The sequence below is a fragment of the Onychomys torridus genome, chromosome 7 (assembly GCF_903995425.1).
Source record: "Onychomys torridus chromosome 7, mOncTor1.1, whole genome shotgun sequence".
Taxonomy (NCBI): Eukaryota; Metazoa; Chordata; class Mammalia; order Rodentia; family Cricetidae; genus Onychomys; species Onychomys torridus.
In genome coordinates, this window is record NC_050449.1 from 99,677,312 (window position 1) to 99,691,141 (window position 13,830).

The 13,830-nt window shown below is 43.2% G+C and overlaps 1 protein-coding gene across 1 annotated transcript in view; it reads right to left on the reverse strand.

Annotated features, from left to right (window-relative positions):
- Rad54l2 (RAD54 like 2) overlaps window positions 1-8,123 on the reverse strand; it is a 30,567-nt gene extending 22,444 nt beyond the window's left edge. The window contains exons 1-7 of the mRNA XM_036193902.1: window positions 7,930-8,123; window positions 4,936-5,075; window positions 4,173-4,289; window positions 3,481-3,707; window positions 2,387-2,569; window positions 1,962-2,095; window positions 4-200 (exon numbers count right to left, since the gene is read on the reverse strand). Of these exons, the coding sequence (XP_036049795.1) occupies window positions 4-200; window positions 1,962-2,095; window positions 2,387-2,569; window positions 3,481-3,707; window positions 4,173-4,289; window positions 4,936-5,075; window positions 7,930-8,111 (1,180 nt within the window). The 5' untranslated portion in view covers window positions 8,112-8,123. The remainder of the gene's footprint in view (window positions 1-3; window positions 201-1,961; window positions 2,096-2,386; window positions 2,570-3,480; window positions 3,708-4,172; window positions 4,290-4,935; window positions 5,076-7,929) is intronic.
- Window positions 8,124-13,830: the final 5,707 nt, after the last annotated feature.

Consider the following 13,830-nt stretch of genomic DNA (forward strand, 5'->3'; position numbering starts at 1 on the left):
CACCTCTCCGGAACTCCTGCTGTCGATCTTCTTCGTCCAGATCGATGATGACTGGGTGAGAGCGTTTCTTGGATTTCTTCGGTCTACCTGTGGCAAAGGACTTCTTCAGAGTGAGCAGTCTGTACATTTCATAGCCCATCAGCAGCACTCCACCCTCTGACACCCAGTCAGCCGTCACTTTAGCACGAGACGCCACCGTCCTGTGGGAGTTAGGAGAGAGAACTGTGAGCTACCAACTGTCCCATAAAGTGGGCTTTCAGTTTAAAAAAAAAAAAAAAAAAAAAAAAAAAAAAACCAGCAGAAAAATTGCATTGCTGCTCCTGCTGCCGCTCAGGAAGAATTCTTTTTTTCTTTTTTAGAATTTTATGTCAACAATTACATAAAACATATTGGCGATTTAGCCATTTCTAAATGAGCTGTGTAGTTTAGTCACATAAATATGCAGTATGTGGAGGCCCACAAGTGAAAAAGTCTCTTTTTCAATGCAGGTAACTTCAGGAGAAATATGCATACAGGAATAAATACTACATCTTCAACTCTGACTCATGCAAAATACAATAAAGTGATCTTTGTACCAAAGTGTATATGAAGACAATGAGGTGGTTTTTGGTTTTGGTTTATTTTAGCTGAGGACTGAACCCAGGGCCTTGCGCTTGCTAGGCGAGTGTGCTCTACCACTGAGCTAAATCCCCAACCCTAGAATTCTTTAATTATAGCGCCACTGACTTAACACTTGGAATGCTTTATTGCCAAAGATTTCATTTGCAGCAAGCACAAGTTGGACTAGCTACTCGGGGACTTTCCTAGTATCCCAGAAATACTAATTTATACTGGACTGGATCAATGATGGCGGCTAGACAGTGAGAATCAATAATTCAATGGCAGAAGGCAAAAGAACATGCTAAGCCCCTGCGTGTATACCTACAATTGCCGGGAACATTCTAGAGAGCATTTTAAGGAATTCCCATGGTAAGCAGAAGTCATGGGAAGAAGGGCAACACTGCACACATCACCTAGCCAGGCTCCATGATGAAAACAAAAGCAAAGAGTAGAGGCAAAGGCAATGGAGGCCAGAGACCCTTGGCAGGGCTCCACTGGCATACCCGAGTCCTCTCAGTGGTGCACTAACTACAGGTGACCAGTAGTTCTGAAATCCAAGAGAGCAGAGCAGGTGACCAACCACCTGCTGGGTCACCTGGAGCCTCTTCATTTTCATGGGTATGACCAAATCACAAAAAAACAGCCTCTTTAAACCATCTGTGCCAAGGAGACAAAAGGAAAGCATGGATAGCTGGCTTAAAGAAGTCACTTTAGATTTTTGGAAATCAAGTTAACTTCAGAAAATAGCAACAGTAATTCTATTTAAATATAAAACAAAACCAAAGTATGCACTTTTCAAAGTTTTGGAAGTTGTACTATTAAAAAAGGTCAACTATCAACCTGTGCTTCAGAGTCTGAAGTTCATTATGTCATGGTGAAAGGTACAATAAACACCAGAAATGTGACTAGGCTGCAGATACTTTATGTCAGAAAAGCATTCTAGAGCAAAACAAAGAAACTTCAAACTTCCCAGGCTATAGAACTCTGACTTCACTGTGTGTGTGTGTGTGTGTGTGTGTGTGTGTGTGTGTGTGTGTGTGTGTGTATGGAAGTAAGCAAGAACAGAAAAGTGAAATATCAAGAATCAAAAAGAATGTGGGGCCAGGGGATAGTGTCATACACCTTTAATCCAGCACTCGGGAGGCAAAGGCAGGTGGATCTCTGTGAGTTCAAGGCCAGCCTGGTCTATAGAGCAAGATCCAGGACAGCTAGGGCTACACAGAGAAACCCTGTCTCAAAACAAACAAACAAACAAGCAAGCAAACAAACAAGAGGACATGGGAAGACAGAGAGACATACTGTACTAGTCTCAGAAAAGTCTAAAAAGGAATGAGGCAGAGAAGACAGGGCAGGCCACCTACTTGTGCTCATCATTCAAGATATGAACTTTGAAGAACCGCGGCTGGACTTCTTCTGGCTTGCTGTCAGCTGGGAGGGCTTCAGGAGCCGGGAGCCACATGTTGAACTCTGCCAGCCAATTCTGGAGAGTATTAACCTACAACAAGCCCCAAAGAGTTGGCTTTTTTCTTTTTTTTTAACATTTTATTTATTTTGTGTATGTACATGAGGAGGTCAGAGGGCAACCTGCCGGAGCCAATCCTCTCTTGACACTACGTAGATCCCTAGAATTAAACTCAGGTCATCGTCACTTTTACCCACTAAACAAAGATGCCCCCTCACCCCCCACACTCCCCCCCAACATGCGCACCCAAGTTTTAAGGAATGAGCTCAGAGCTGAACTCAACAAGCATTTTAGTAGTTCAGAGGGGCGAGTTCGAGCTCTTACCGGCACAATGGCAAGGACTGTTTTGGCTGGCGTGTGGCGGAAGAGGACATCGATGAAGGAGATCACTTGCAGAGTTTTCCCCAGGCCCATGCTATGGGCCAGTATACAACCAAAGCCACTACTGGTCTTAAACCTTTCTAAAGACTCTACTAGGTTATCATAGAGGAACCGGATCCCACCAATCTGACAAGAGACAAACCAAATAAATGTCAGAAACACCACCAGAGACCAGGGCTATACAGTTTTCCTCACTTGGGAAGGGTCACTAAAGAAACACAATGCCTGGTATGAGTAGACGTGGAAGTTTTCCTGTACCCTGACTGGTCTACAGAAGTTTCTCTGTCACCTTAGCAGATGACAGTCATCTTGAAGAATACACAAAATAGCATTGACCTTGTCCAATGTCCCATATGAGTTAAAGAGTCTTCAATATCAAACTCCTGACAAGAGCTGGCTGCTCTGTGCTTGAGGGGGTGCCTCCTCTAGGCAACCCGATAGTTCTTGCTGTGGGAAGCCCTGAAACTGAATCAATTTCTTACTTACTTGTACTAGTTCCAGACACTAGAGCAATACAAACTATAATGCTCTCAATCATGATGTCTGGCTTTCACATGTCTTCTGAATCTATACCTCCTAAGCTTCTTCTTGCTGATCCAACAGAAGCAAGATGGTGGTCAAGTGACTTTTTTAGTATTTACACCCATTTTATGTGTGTGTGCCTGGGTACATATATGTGCACCATGTGCATACAGAACCCCATGGATGTCAAGAGGCATCAGATCCCTTAGAACAGGAGTTACAGAACTGCTATGCCAGTGTTGGGAATCAAACCAGAGTCCTCCGCTAGAGCAGCATGTGCTCTTAACAGCTGAGCCATCCTTCCAGTGCCTACAGTGATTTCTACATGACAGGGCAAACCTGAGGCATATCTCTTCTCTCTCCCCACTATATTCTTATTCAAAGGAATCTTCAAATATCAAGGCTTTCCAACAGCTACTCTTGGGATCCACAACTACTCTCCAGGGTAGAATACTAATAACCAACAGCAGCAACGTGTGCTGCAAGAAAGAGAGTAGGTTCAAGACTGGTTGTACCTGATGAGGTTTCACAGCCCGTGCCAACTGTGGGGCCAGGAAGACATTCTCCTCCTCTGGAGGGTGATTCAGGTTGACAAGGACCCGCCCAAGAGCATCATGCTGGTTTAAGGCATCATTAACATGGGTGCCACCCTTCTCCTCTTCCTCATCCTCCTCGCTGACAGACTCACTGCTGTCCACAATGTGCAGAGCATCCTCCTCTCCAGAACTCAGTTCAATCACCTCTGAGACAGAAAAAAGGAAACAAAATCCCAATAGGTGCCGCTGGTTGTCAGACCGAAAGGGCCTGAGCTAAAACGTGTTACACTCATAAACATTTTTACAACTTCTTTCTCTTAGGACAAGTTAGGTGAAGTGACCCAGGTAAGTGTGCTAAAGGTAGGCCCGAACCAAATTAATAAGACTGAGTTTTAGAAAGCATACCCAATCGGGTATGGTGGGACATATAATCCCAGTACTTGAGAGACAGGAGGATTACTATGAGTTCCAGGCCAGGCTACAGTGTAGGACCTGGAGTGTAAAACCTGTCTCACACCCCTCACCAAAAAAAAGGGGGATGGACAGAAAGGAAGGAAGGGAGAGAAGGAGAGAGGGAGGGAGGGAGGGAGGGAGGGAGACAGATGTAAAGATGAACACTGGCCCGAAGGAAGTAGATGGGATGCCCCTTTGCCCCTCTGGCCTGATCTTACCATCGCGACTGCTGTTTTCATCTTCACTGCCACTGCTACTGTCCAAACAAATGACTTCCTGAGTCAAGACCCGAGGAGGGAGTTGGGGGCCGTCACTTGCTCGTAAAACAATTTCCTCTAGAAAAAGAAAGACGGAAGGAAACACATTTAGGGCCACTGAGGTGGTTCAGCAGGTAAAGAAGGTGCTTGCTGCTCAGCCTGTAGACTTGTAATCACCAGGACCCACACAACACAGGGAGAGAACCAATTTTTTCCAAGTTGTCCTCTGGCTTCTACACATGTGCCATGATTCACAAATGTGCCTCTATGTGAACATGCATGTGCAAAGATAAAACGCCCCATATTTAGCTCCACTTATTTTCCTAAGTGATCACCAGTGATCCTCCTTTGCTGCTCTAATGGGGAATGGTCATTGAGAACAGAAGCAGAGGAAAGCTTAAAAAAAAAAAAAATCCCAGCCTTCTTTCCAAGTTCCCTTCTCTGCTGGGTTTCACAATGTGCCATTTATCCATGTGACAACTAGTCCTCAATCTCTTGGCATGCTGAAAATCTAAAGATATCGTGAAAACAAGAAGCCTCCATAAAATTATTCAAGTATATTTTAATCTATTTCTACTTGCTAAATGACAGCTCTTCTGACTGTGTACTCTCAACAGGCCTTCAGAATTCCTGAGAGACCACAATCCAGATCTGTCTGGCCACTCTGCAAGTGAGGCCTTTTCTCCTAGAACACTAGGTCATTTCTAACACGAAGCTTGCTTACCAGGCAGGAACTCCAAAGGGACAGTAGGAATGGGGGCTGCATACTCTTTCCTCTGCTGCTCCAGACGCTTTCTTCTTTCCAACTCCTCCTGCTGTGCTGCTTTGGTAACGGGCTCCAACTGATCCTCTCGGAGTAGCTTTCTAAACATTCAAAAGAGACAACCTTGGGTTACCTTAAGATTTGGGCAGTGTAACAGCAAACTAAAAACGTGCGTGCACTTGAATGTGTGGAGGCCACAGCAGGGCATCAGAGGCTTTTCCTCTGTTGCTTTCCACCTTATTGTCCTGAGACAGGCTTTTTCACTGTATTGGAAGTTCATTTTGTCCAGAAGCTCTTGGATTATCCTGAATCAGCAATTATTCACCATTGCTGAAATCACCATTGTGATTTCCCTTCAAGTCAGAGAACCGGGAAAAAGGGAAGAAAAGCCTCACCTATGCAACTTACACAGGTGTAAGGTTAGGGTCTTTTTAAAGATGGGGGTAGGTAGGATGGGTGCCAGAGGGAGTTTGTGCAAATGGTCTGTGCTACCGTACATTACTGTAGGGAGTCACCATTCTAAGATGGCACCGACTTCCTGACAGCTTTGCTGTAAACAACTCCATATTTGGCTATGCTTGCTGGGCTGTGAGCCTCGAGGTTTGCGCATGTGCGTATATGGTAATTTGGCCTTATGTCCTCAGCCTATCCCGTGGCTCCCCGTGCTTGCATTCTGGTGGGATCCAATCACAGATTGACCCGTTCGCTTGGTTCCCTATATAAGCAGCTGCCTTTTGGTTCTTGGGGCCCCTCACCTCCCGCTCTCCCTCAATCAAGAAGCGCTCCAATAAAGTGTGATCTGAGAAGAATACTCGAATGGTGGTCATTCTTCCTCGCTGGTCGAGGAGCTCGCCGCACATTACTTGTTATTTGACTTCCTGACAGACACCTGCCAGTCAGACTCTTCATGTAAAGACAAGAGTAAAGGACTGGGGAGATGTCTCAACGGTAAGAGCACTCACTATGCAAACATGAGGGCCTGAGTTAGGATTCCCAGCACCAACTGAACAGCAGGCTTTGGCCATGTATACAGAAGGCACAGACCATACAAGAAGCTGGGACAGGACAAAGACAGGACTGCTTGGGCTCGCTGGGCAACAACTGCCTGGTTTTTCTCCTGTGCTGCTTGGAAAACATCGAGCTCCAGGTTCAGTGAGAGACTCTGTCTCAAGGGTATAATGCAGAGAGTAACAGAGGAAGATACTGAGCATCCTCCTCTGGCCTCCATACACACCCTCACACACAGGTGCACACACAAATAAATGAAAAATGAAAGACCTTGGTTTACAAAGTTGAACCAGTATTAAAAATAAAGTGTGCTAGCGATGGTGGCACATGCCTTTAATTCCAGCACTCAGGAGGCAGATGTAAGCAGATCTCTGTGAGGTGCCAATCTGGCCCACATCAGGGTTACATATTGAAGAGTGTGTGTGTGTGTGTGTGTGTGTGTGTGTGTGTGTGTGTGTGCGCACGCTGTTGGAGGAGGAAGAGACAGCCCAGTAGTTAGGAGAGCTTGCTCTACAAGCATAAAGGCTGGGCAGTAATAGCACATGCCTTTAATCCCAGCATTCGGGAGGCAGAGGCACGTAGGTGGATCTCTGTGAGTCAGCCTGGTCTATAAGGTGAGTTCCAGAACAGCCAGGGCTGTTACACAGGGAAACCCTGTCTCAAAAAACAAAACAAAACAAATATACTAACAAACAAAGACTTGGGTTCAAATTTTCAGCACTCATGTAAAAACCTGGTACGGTTAAGATGGTTTTCATTCTACAGGATAATCCCAGAGCTTCTGGACAAAATGAACTTCCAATACAGTGAAAAAGCCTGTCTCAATAAGGTGGAAAGCAACAGAGGAAAAGCCTCTAATGTCCTGCTGCAGCCTCCACACATTCAAGTGCATGCACTGTGCCATAAACACACAACACATGGGTATGAGTGCACACACATAAACACACACACACACAAACAAATTTAAAGTTGTTAGGTGAACAAATAGGTTAATGGGGATTCTGTATCATTATTTTCTGAGCTTAATGTAATACTTTCCAGTTTCCATTATGTGTTTTGAAAACTGTGGGGCAATACCAGGCATGATGGCTCACACTTGTAATTCTAGCACTTGACAGGCTGCTGTACAAAGATTACCAAAGTTCAAAGCTAAGGCTACACAGTCAGGGCAGCCTGAGCTACTGGGTTAGAACCTGTCTCAAACAAACAAATGAACAACAAAAAACTGTAACAAAGACAGGGGGATGTTATTTATCTCCTTTAGCAGAACAAGTTGTTATTTAGCAACAACTTGTTGTTGAGGAAAGGTTGTTGAGGATTTGGATAGTTAAGGAAGTTCATGTTTGGTTATCTTTTAGGTCAAGGAAGAAGTCTTATTCTCGGTCAGTCCCTACCACCTGAAATTGAATTCTAAGAAGACAATGGCTCACTTTTGCTGAGAGTTTTATGTTGTTGCTGTCTGTTTATTGATCTGTTTTAAACTTCATGTTTTGAGACATAGGAAACATAAAGAAAGAAAAGTCCAGTCAGATGATCCTACTATCAATGAGCTGCGCCCCCAAGTCCTCTCAATGGTCAAAGCCCCTCCGTATCTTCCCTACATTCTGTGCAGTTCAACACAGTGGGTCCAAACTTCACCTTCATTACCGGGTTTTGGTGGTGGTGCTGGTGGTGCTGGTGGTGCTGGTGGTGCTGGTGGTGCTGGTTGTTTGGAGACAGTGTCCCCTTATGTAACCTATGCTGGTCTGGAATTCATGTTCTCTTAGCTCAGCCTTCTGAGTACCGGTATTATAGGCAAGTGTCGCCACATATGCCATCTTTACTATTAATGAGGGTTCATAGTTGGACACTTTTCTCTACTGCAAAGAGGACATTCTTGCCCAAATTAGTTTTTCTGCTATTTCTGGTCTACTCCCTCCGATTCCCCTTACCCAGAGCACAGCTCACCGTATGTTCCTTCTCATATGAGAGGGCTTCTGAGCTCTCTTCTTTTTGGGGTCTTCGGATGCTAGGATCTTGCCTTGGTGCCTAAGCTGCTCTGAAGGCTCAGACTGAGATGAGGTAGTTGAAGTGCACCGCGGCGGCCGCTGCCCATCTTCCCCCAACTGGGCATGCTCAGTGCCACACATGCCTTCCAGGGATGGGTCTGGAAAAAAATCAGGGGAAAGAAATGATTTACTGGAGGTGAAGGTGGAGGGAGAGCGGGTAGATTTTGATGCCAGACATTCCCAGGTGCAAATTTCAACCCAGCAACGTATTAGAAGATAACCCAAGGCAGTATCTCTCTGAATGTCTATAGATATACGTATAATAAGAAGACAGTGATACTCATACTCAGGGCTGTACGAGGATTAGATACTGTGTGCACCAGATCTAATCCTGACCAGGGCACAGAACAAATGAAAACAATCCACTGAACAATGTAATAGGAGTTAGGAGACTTCCTGGCCTGAGAACACTCGAGTGCGGTGAGAGTGCCTGCCTGTAACCCAGGGCGTGAGTCTGAGGCAGCTCATATTCTCTCAGCGCTTGCTCAGCTTGTCAGCCACTTAGTGAGGACTTACAAAGGGCAAGCTCTGCACTAGATATGGGAAGATAGTTAAGATATCCTTCAAAGGATACTGTGTTCTATTAAGAGATGGCTCGTGTATACAACACAGCAATATATACGGAATATTAAAGAAGGGATAAGTCACCATGGGAGTGCTAAGAACTGAACTAGGTCCAATGTAAGAACAGCAAGTGTTCTCTCCAGCCCTAAAATAAGTTTTGTTTTGTCTTAAAAGACTCTTATGTGGGTGGTTTCTCAGACTGATTCTTGACCTCCTGCTGATAGTAATGAAACAGAATGGAAATAGTTTACAGAGGAGAACTGTGTCAATCTGCCCTGTTGTTCTACATAGAACAATTTAGGAAGCTTGATTTATGTGATTTATGTGGATACATGTGTCCCTTCATGCTTGGAACTGTGTCCTTGGATCTATGACACTGGATCTCAAAGTAAACCAGTTTACCACCTTAAGTCTTAGCAATAAACAGGATTATCTCAGAGGAAGAATGCAGTCAAAGTAGAACACCAAGCCGTTAGCTGCTCTCCCAAATCTGTCCTCTATTTCAAAGAGCACAGGAGAGAAAGTCCAGGCAGTTGTTTGCCACTAAAAGAACTATCTTTTAGATGGGCATAGTGGTGCACACCTTTAATCCCAACACTCATGAGGCAGAGGCAGGCAGATCTCTGAGTTCGAAGCCAGGCTGGTCTACATTGTGAATTCCTGGACAGCCAGAGCTACATAGAGAGACACTGTCTCCAAAAAAAGAAAAAAACAAACTAACAAACAAAAGAACTTTCAGCACCCTTCCTCTCAGACAGATGCACAGCATTTTCACATCTGTCCAACTTGCAGCCCTAAATTCTTATCTCCTAAAAGAGAAAGCCATCAATCCTGCCTCTCCTCCACCCCCCCAAATAAACAGCTGCTTAGATAGCAGCTCCCCTAGGAGAAGTAACCACTGCCAAGAGAGCACCTACAGAGGCGGCTTATTGGGGGTAGAACAGATGGAAACAGCCTGGCCTACTATACTTGCAGCTGAGCTGGGACACTTCAACTTTGTGTTTTTGCTAGTTCTCTGGCCTCCTTGTACAATGGCCTTGTTGTTTTCTGGCTGAGCTATACCCCAAGTCTGGTTAATGACCTTTGGTGTGCTTCAAATCTTACTATGTTTTGTTTCTATTTCACAAGCAAATTTATTGAGTAACTACTTGGAGGAACAGTTGGAAGCAAGGTTAAAAAGTAGGCGGACAGGACAGAGTCAGCACAGAGGGCAGGTCTGCAAGGCCAAGCCCAGGGGCTGAAATTGATCTGCTTGCTGGGCAGTGAGAACTTGCTGCCAACTGTTGTTATTTCCTTGATCTAGCCGTCATACTTCTTCTGGGGTGGACTGTTCTGGGGAGGAGAGAGCACAAACTGCTAGTCTTCTGAATTACAAACAAATTTACTATCAAATATCCATTCCAAGTTATGAGGCCTATTACTACTTTCCAGCATGGGGCTGAGTGTAATAGCAATTTTGAAAAGATCAGTCAGTTGTGGGAGACCTATAGTCAAACAAGAAGGTAAAGAGCCCCATGTTCTGTCATATAACAAATGTACATGCATAGCTTAAAAGTCAATGGCTATTACCACCCTGGCAAATCATAGGTTCAGACCTAGGCACAAATACCCCTGAACTTTCTCCTTCACCTGAATGCCCTTGAACTTTCTATGAGTAGCAATCACAAGTTATATAAACAAAGAACACTTGCATAAGCTTCTTGGGAATGAGTTATAAATACCACCACCACAAATTTAACTGGCAAACCTATGCAGAACAGGACATACCACATTTCATTCGGTGAGTGCACAAATCCATATACTTCCAGGGCCCACCCTTCAGCTAACCTGCTTCTTCTTCTGCACTAGAGAGGTCAGTGGCCTCTAAGTGGCAGCATGTTTCTGCTAATGTCCCATGGTAAAATGCATATACCAGGGCCTGGTATGGGAGCACACACTATGTAATCCCAGCACCTGAAAAGCTGAGGCAAGATGATGACAGAGAGAAAGTAAAGACACCCTGGGCTACACAGATCCTTCCTTAAGAAACAAACAAAAATTATGCATACACCACAATCTATGAGCTATGTGCACCAAACATTTTATACCCTAATCTCAACACAACTTAGATTTCATTCAGTGTTTACAAAGATCACAAAAGACAAAGAACTAAGTTAAACAAGACCACATGGGTACAACAATGAAATCTAGAATATATAAAACTATAGAGTCAGCAAATCTTTTCATCTAGAAATAAACTGTGAGGAAAAGTATTTAAAGGGAGGTAAAATCAATAAAGAGATGTAAAAGGTACGTCAACCATATGTAGTCCTTGTAGAAATATGAATAAATTAACATTAAAATAAATTTTAAAGATAATTGGGGATTATATAAATATTTCATAATATAAGGAACTACAACTTTTACTTTGAACTATTGTACATGTGTACATCTGTATGAGGGTATGCTACATTCGTGTGGATGCCTGCAGAAGCTAAGTGTCAGTTCCCCTAGTGCAGGAAGTGCAGGCAGTTGTGAGTCACCTCATGTGGGTGCTGGGAACAAACCCAGGTCCTCTACAAGAGAGTTAGTGCTCCCAACTACTCAGGCATCTCCTGAGCCCCAGAAACTACAATTTAAAAAAAAAAAAGATCTGAAAGCTAGGAACAGTGGTTCATGTTTGTCACCCTAGCAGTGGAAGGCAGAAGCAGGAGGCTTGCATGGCACCAATCTGAGGCCACTCTGGTCCACATGATGAATTCTATAGACAGCCCTTGTCAAAGGGGGGAAAAGTTATGATGTTAAGGATGGAAGATTTGAAGATATGTGCCGGAGTGGCTGGCTACTCAAAGAGATGGAGGCAGAGTTCTTATCATTGTGTTTACTGTTGATCCTTCCAAATTCCATAATTTAAAAAATAAATTATTTTTTAAATTTTATCTATTTCATTTAACTTTTGCAGTGCCAGGAGTTGAGCCTACGACTTCAGGCATGCCAGACAAGTGCTCTGTTGCTTACCTATAAGCAGGTGTCAATTACAAAGTTTTAAGAAAAAATAAAATTAAATGATCACTAAACTTCAAACAGCTTATGTGCCATTTTCCCTACAATTGCTAATACATTTGCATATTTCATATAGTAATTAATGAGTATACACCCTTTTTGTGTTGGGTTGGTTGCCTAATGCACATAAATATTTCTTGTTTTGCTTTGTTTTGTTTATCGAGACAGGGTTAACAGCCTTGGCTGACCTAGAACTCGCTCTGTAGACCAGGCTGGCCTCAAACTCACAGAGATCTGCCTGCCTCTGCCTCCTGAGTACTGGAATTAAAGGTGTTCACCACCACACCTAGTAATATTTCTTTTTACATTTTTAGGTGTGTGTCTGTCTGTCTGTCTGTCTGTGCGCGCGCAAACATGCATGCATGTATTTGTGGAGGTCAGAGGACAACTTGTGGGAGTTGGCTCTCTTCTTCCAATACATGGGATCTGGGGATCAAACTTGGCTGTCAAGTTTGACAGTAAGCACACTTGTACACTGAGCCATCTCACTGGACCTATAGATAAATATTTCATTGACAGAGAGCACACGGTTGCCATTTGCATGGCATGCTGTAAGCAAATCACAGAATGGCATTTTCCTGCTGCTGGGCATGTTCTAACTTTCCACTTGCATCTACAGTAGTCTGAGTGTCTTTATATACTTTCCCTTCTCCATCTGTTTATTTCTATCACAGTCCGTCATCACCGAGTAATCAGCAGTGCTTTAATGTTCAGTGATCTGCAAATATTTCAGTAGTTAATCAGACAGTGAAGATTTCAGGTTCTGTGAGTAATAAGGTCTCTATCACAGATACTTAACTTTATCATCGCATCTCAAAAAAAACCTCCCACATAAACAAGTAAGGGAAAATATTCCAATAAAACTTTACTTTAAAAATTAAGCAAAAACATTTGTAAAAGGGGCAAAGTTGGAGACTCATGCTTTCTGATTTCAAAACTTAGTACAAAGAAGCAGTAGCCAAACCATGAGGTACTAGCATAAAGCATACATGTAGACTAATGAAATAAAAAGTGGAATAACCTAGCATAAGACACAACCAGGTTGTTTTACAAAGGTTTCAAGACTATTCAATGAGGAGATGGCAGTCATTCAATTATTAATGCTGAGAAATCCACACACAGGAGAAAGAAGCTGAATGTTTAACGAAGAAAGACCTCAATAAAAGCTGAGTCAATCTATGGAAAAACAAAAAAACAAAAACAAAAAAACTGAGTCAAACTGGGCAGTGGTGGTGCACGCCTTTAATCCCAGCACTCGGGAGGCAGAGACAAGTGGACCTCTGTGAGTTCAAGGCCAGCCTGGTCTACAGAGTGAGTTCCAGGATAAACAGAGCTATACAAAGAAACTCTGGTCTCCAAAAAAAAAAAAAAAAAGAGAGAGAGAGAGAGAGAGAGAGAGAGAGAGAAACTTGGAGGGTTAAAATAAAAAAGGACACAAAGTTAGGAGATCACAGGGGTATGGTGTAGATCTGGGAGGAATTAGAGGGAGGAGCAGGGGTGAATATGATCAAAATACATTGTATCCATGTATGAAATTTTAAAGAATAGAAATAATTTTCAGAACACTAAAAAATAAATTCCCATTTTCTTTAAATTCCATCAAACCTACTCCTCCTAAGCCTTACCAGGTGGCCTCAACCTTTTGTAAATTCTATAACAAGTTTAAAGATAAATGATTCATTACATTTTTTTTAAAAATCTCATTTTGTAACATGGGTTGATGTTGAACTCCGGATTCTCCTGTCTCTGCCTCCTAAACGCTAGGATTACAGGTGTGCACCTCCACACTTACCTCATTCAACCATATTTTTTATGGCACTCAAGTCAGCAACTAAATCAGCAATTTTTAAATTAAGCTTTCTAACACACTACTATCCAAAGATATATTAAATTTTTATTAATAAATAATGCCTCAAATCTGAACTGAGGTATTGTAAAAACACATTTAAAATGGTTGAGAATAAAGTTTATGCGGTATGTAATTTATCAGAAGAAAAATGGAACGGAGGGGGTGGAGAACTACACATGATGACATACAGGTCACCCACCAAGCCTGATGAGCTGAGTTCAGTCCTCAGATTCACACAATGGAAGGACAAAAGCACGTCCTACAACTTGTCCCCAGACCTCTACACAGGTGGCACACACCTCCCACATACAAACACCAAATACACAGACTTACACCGTTATAGAG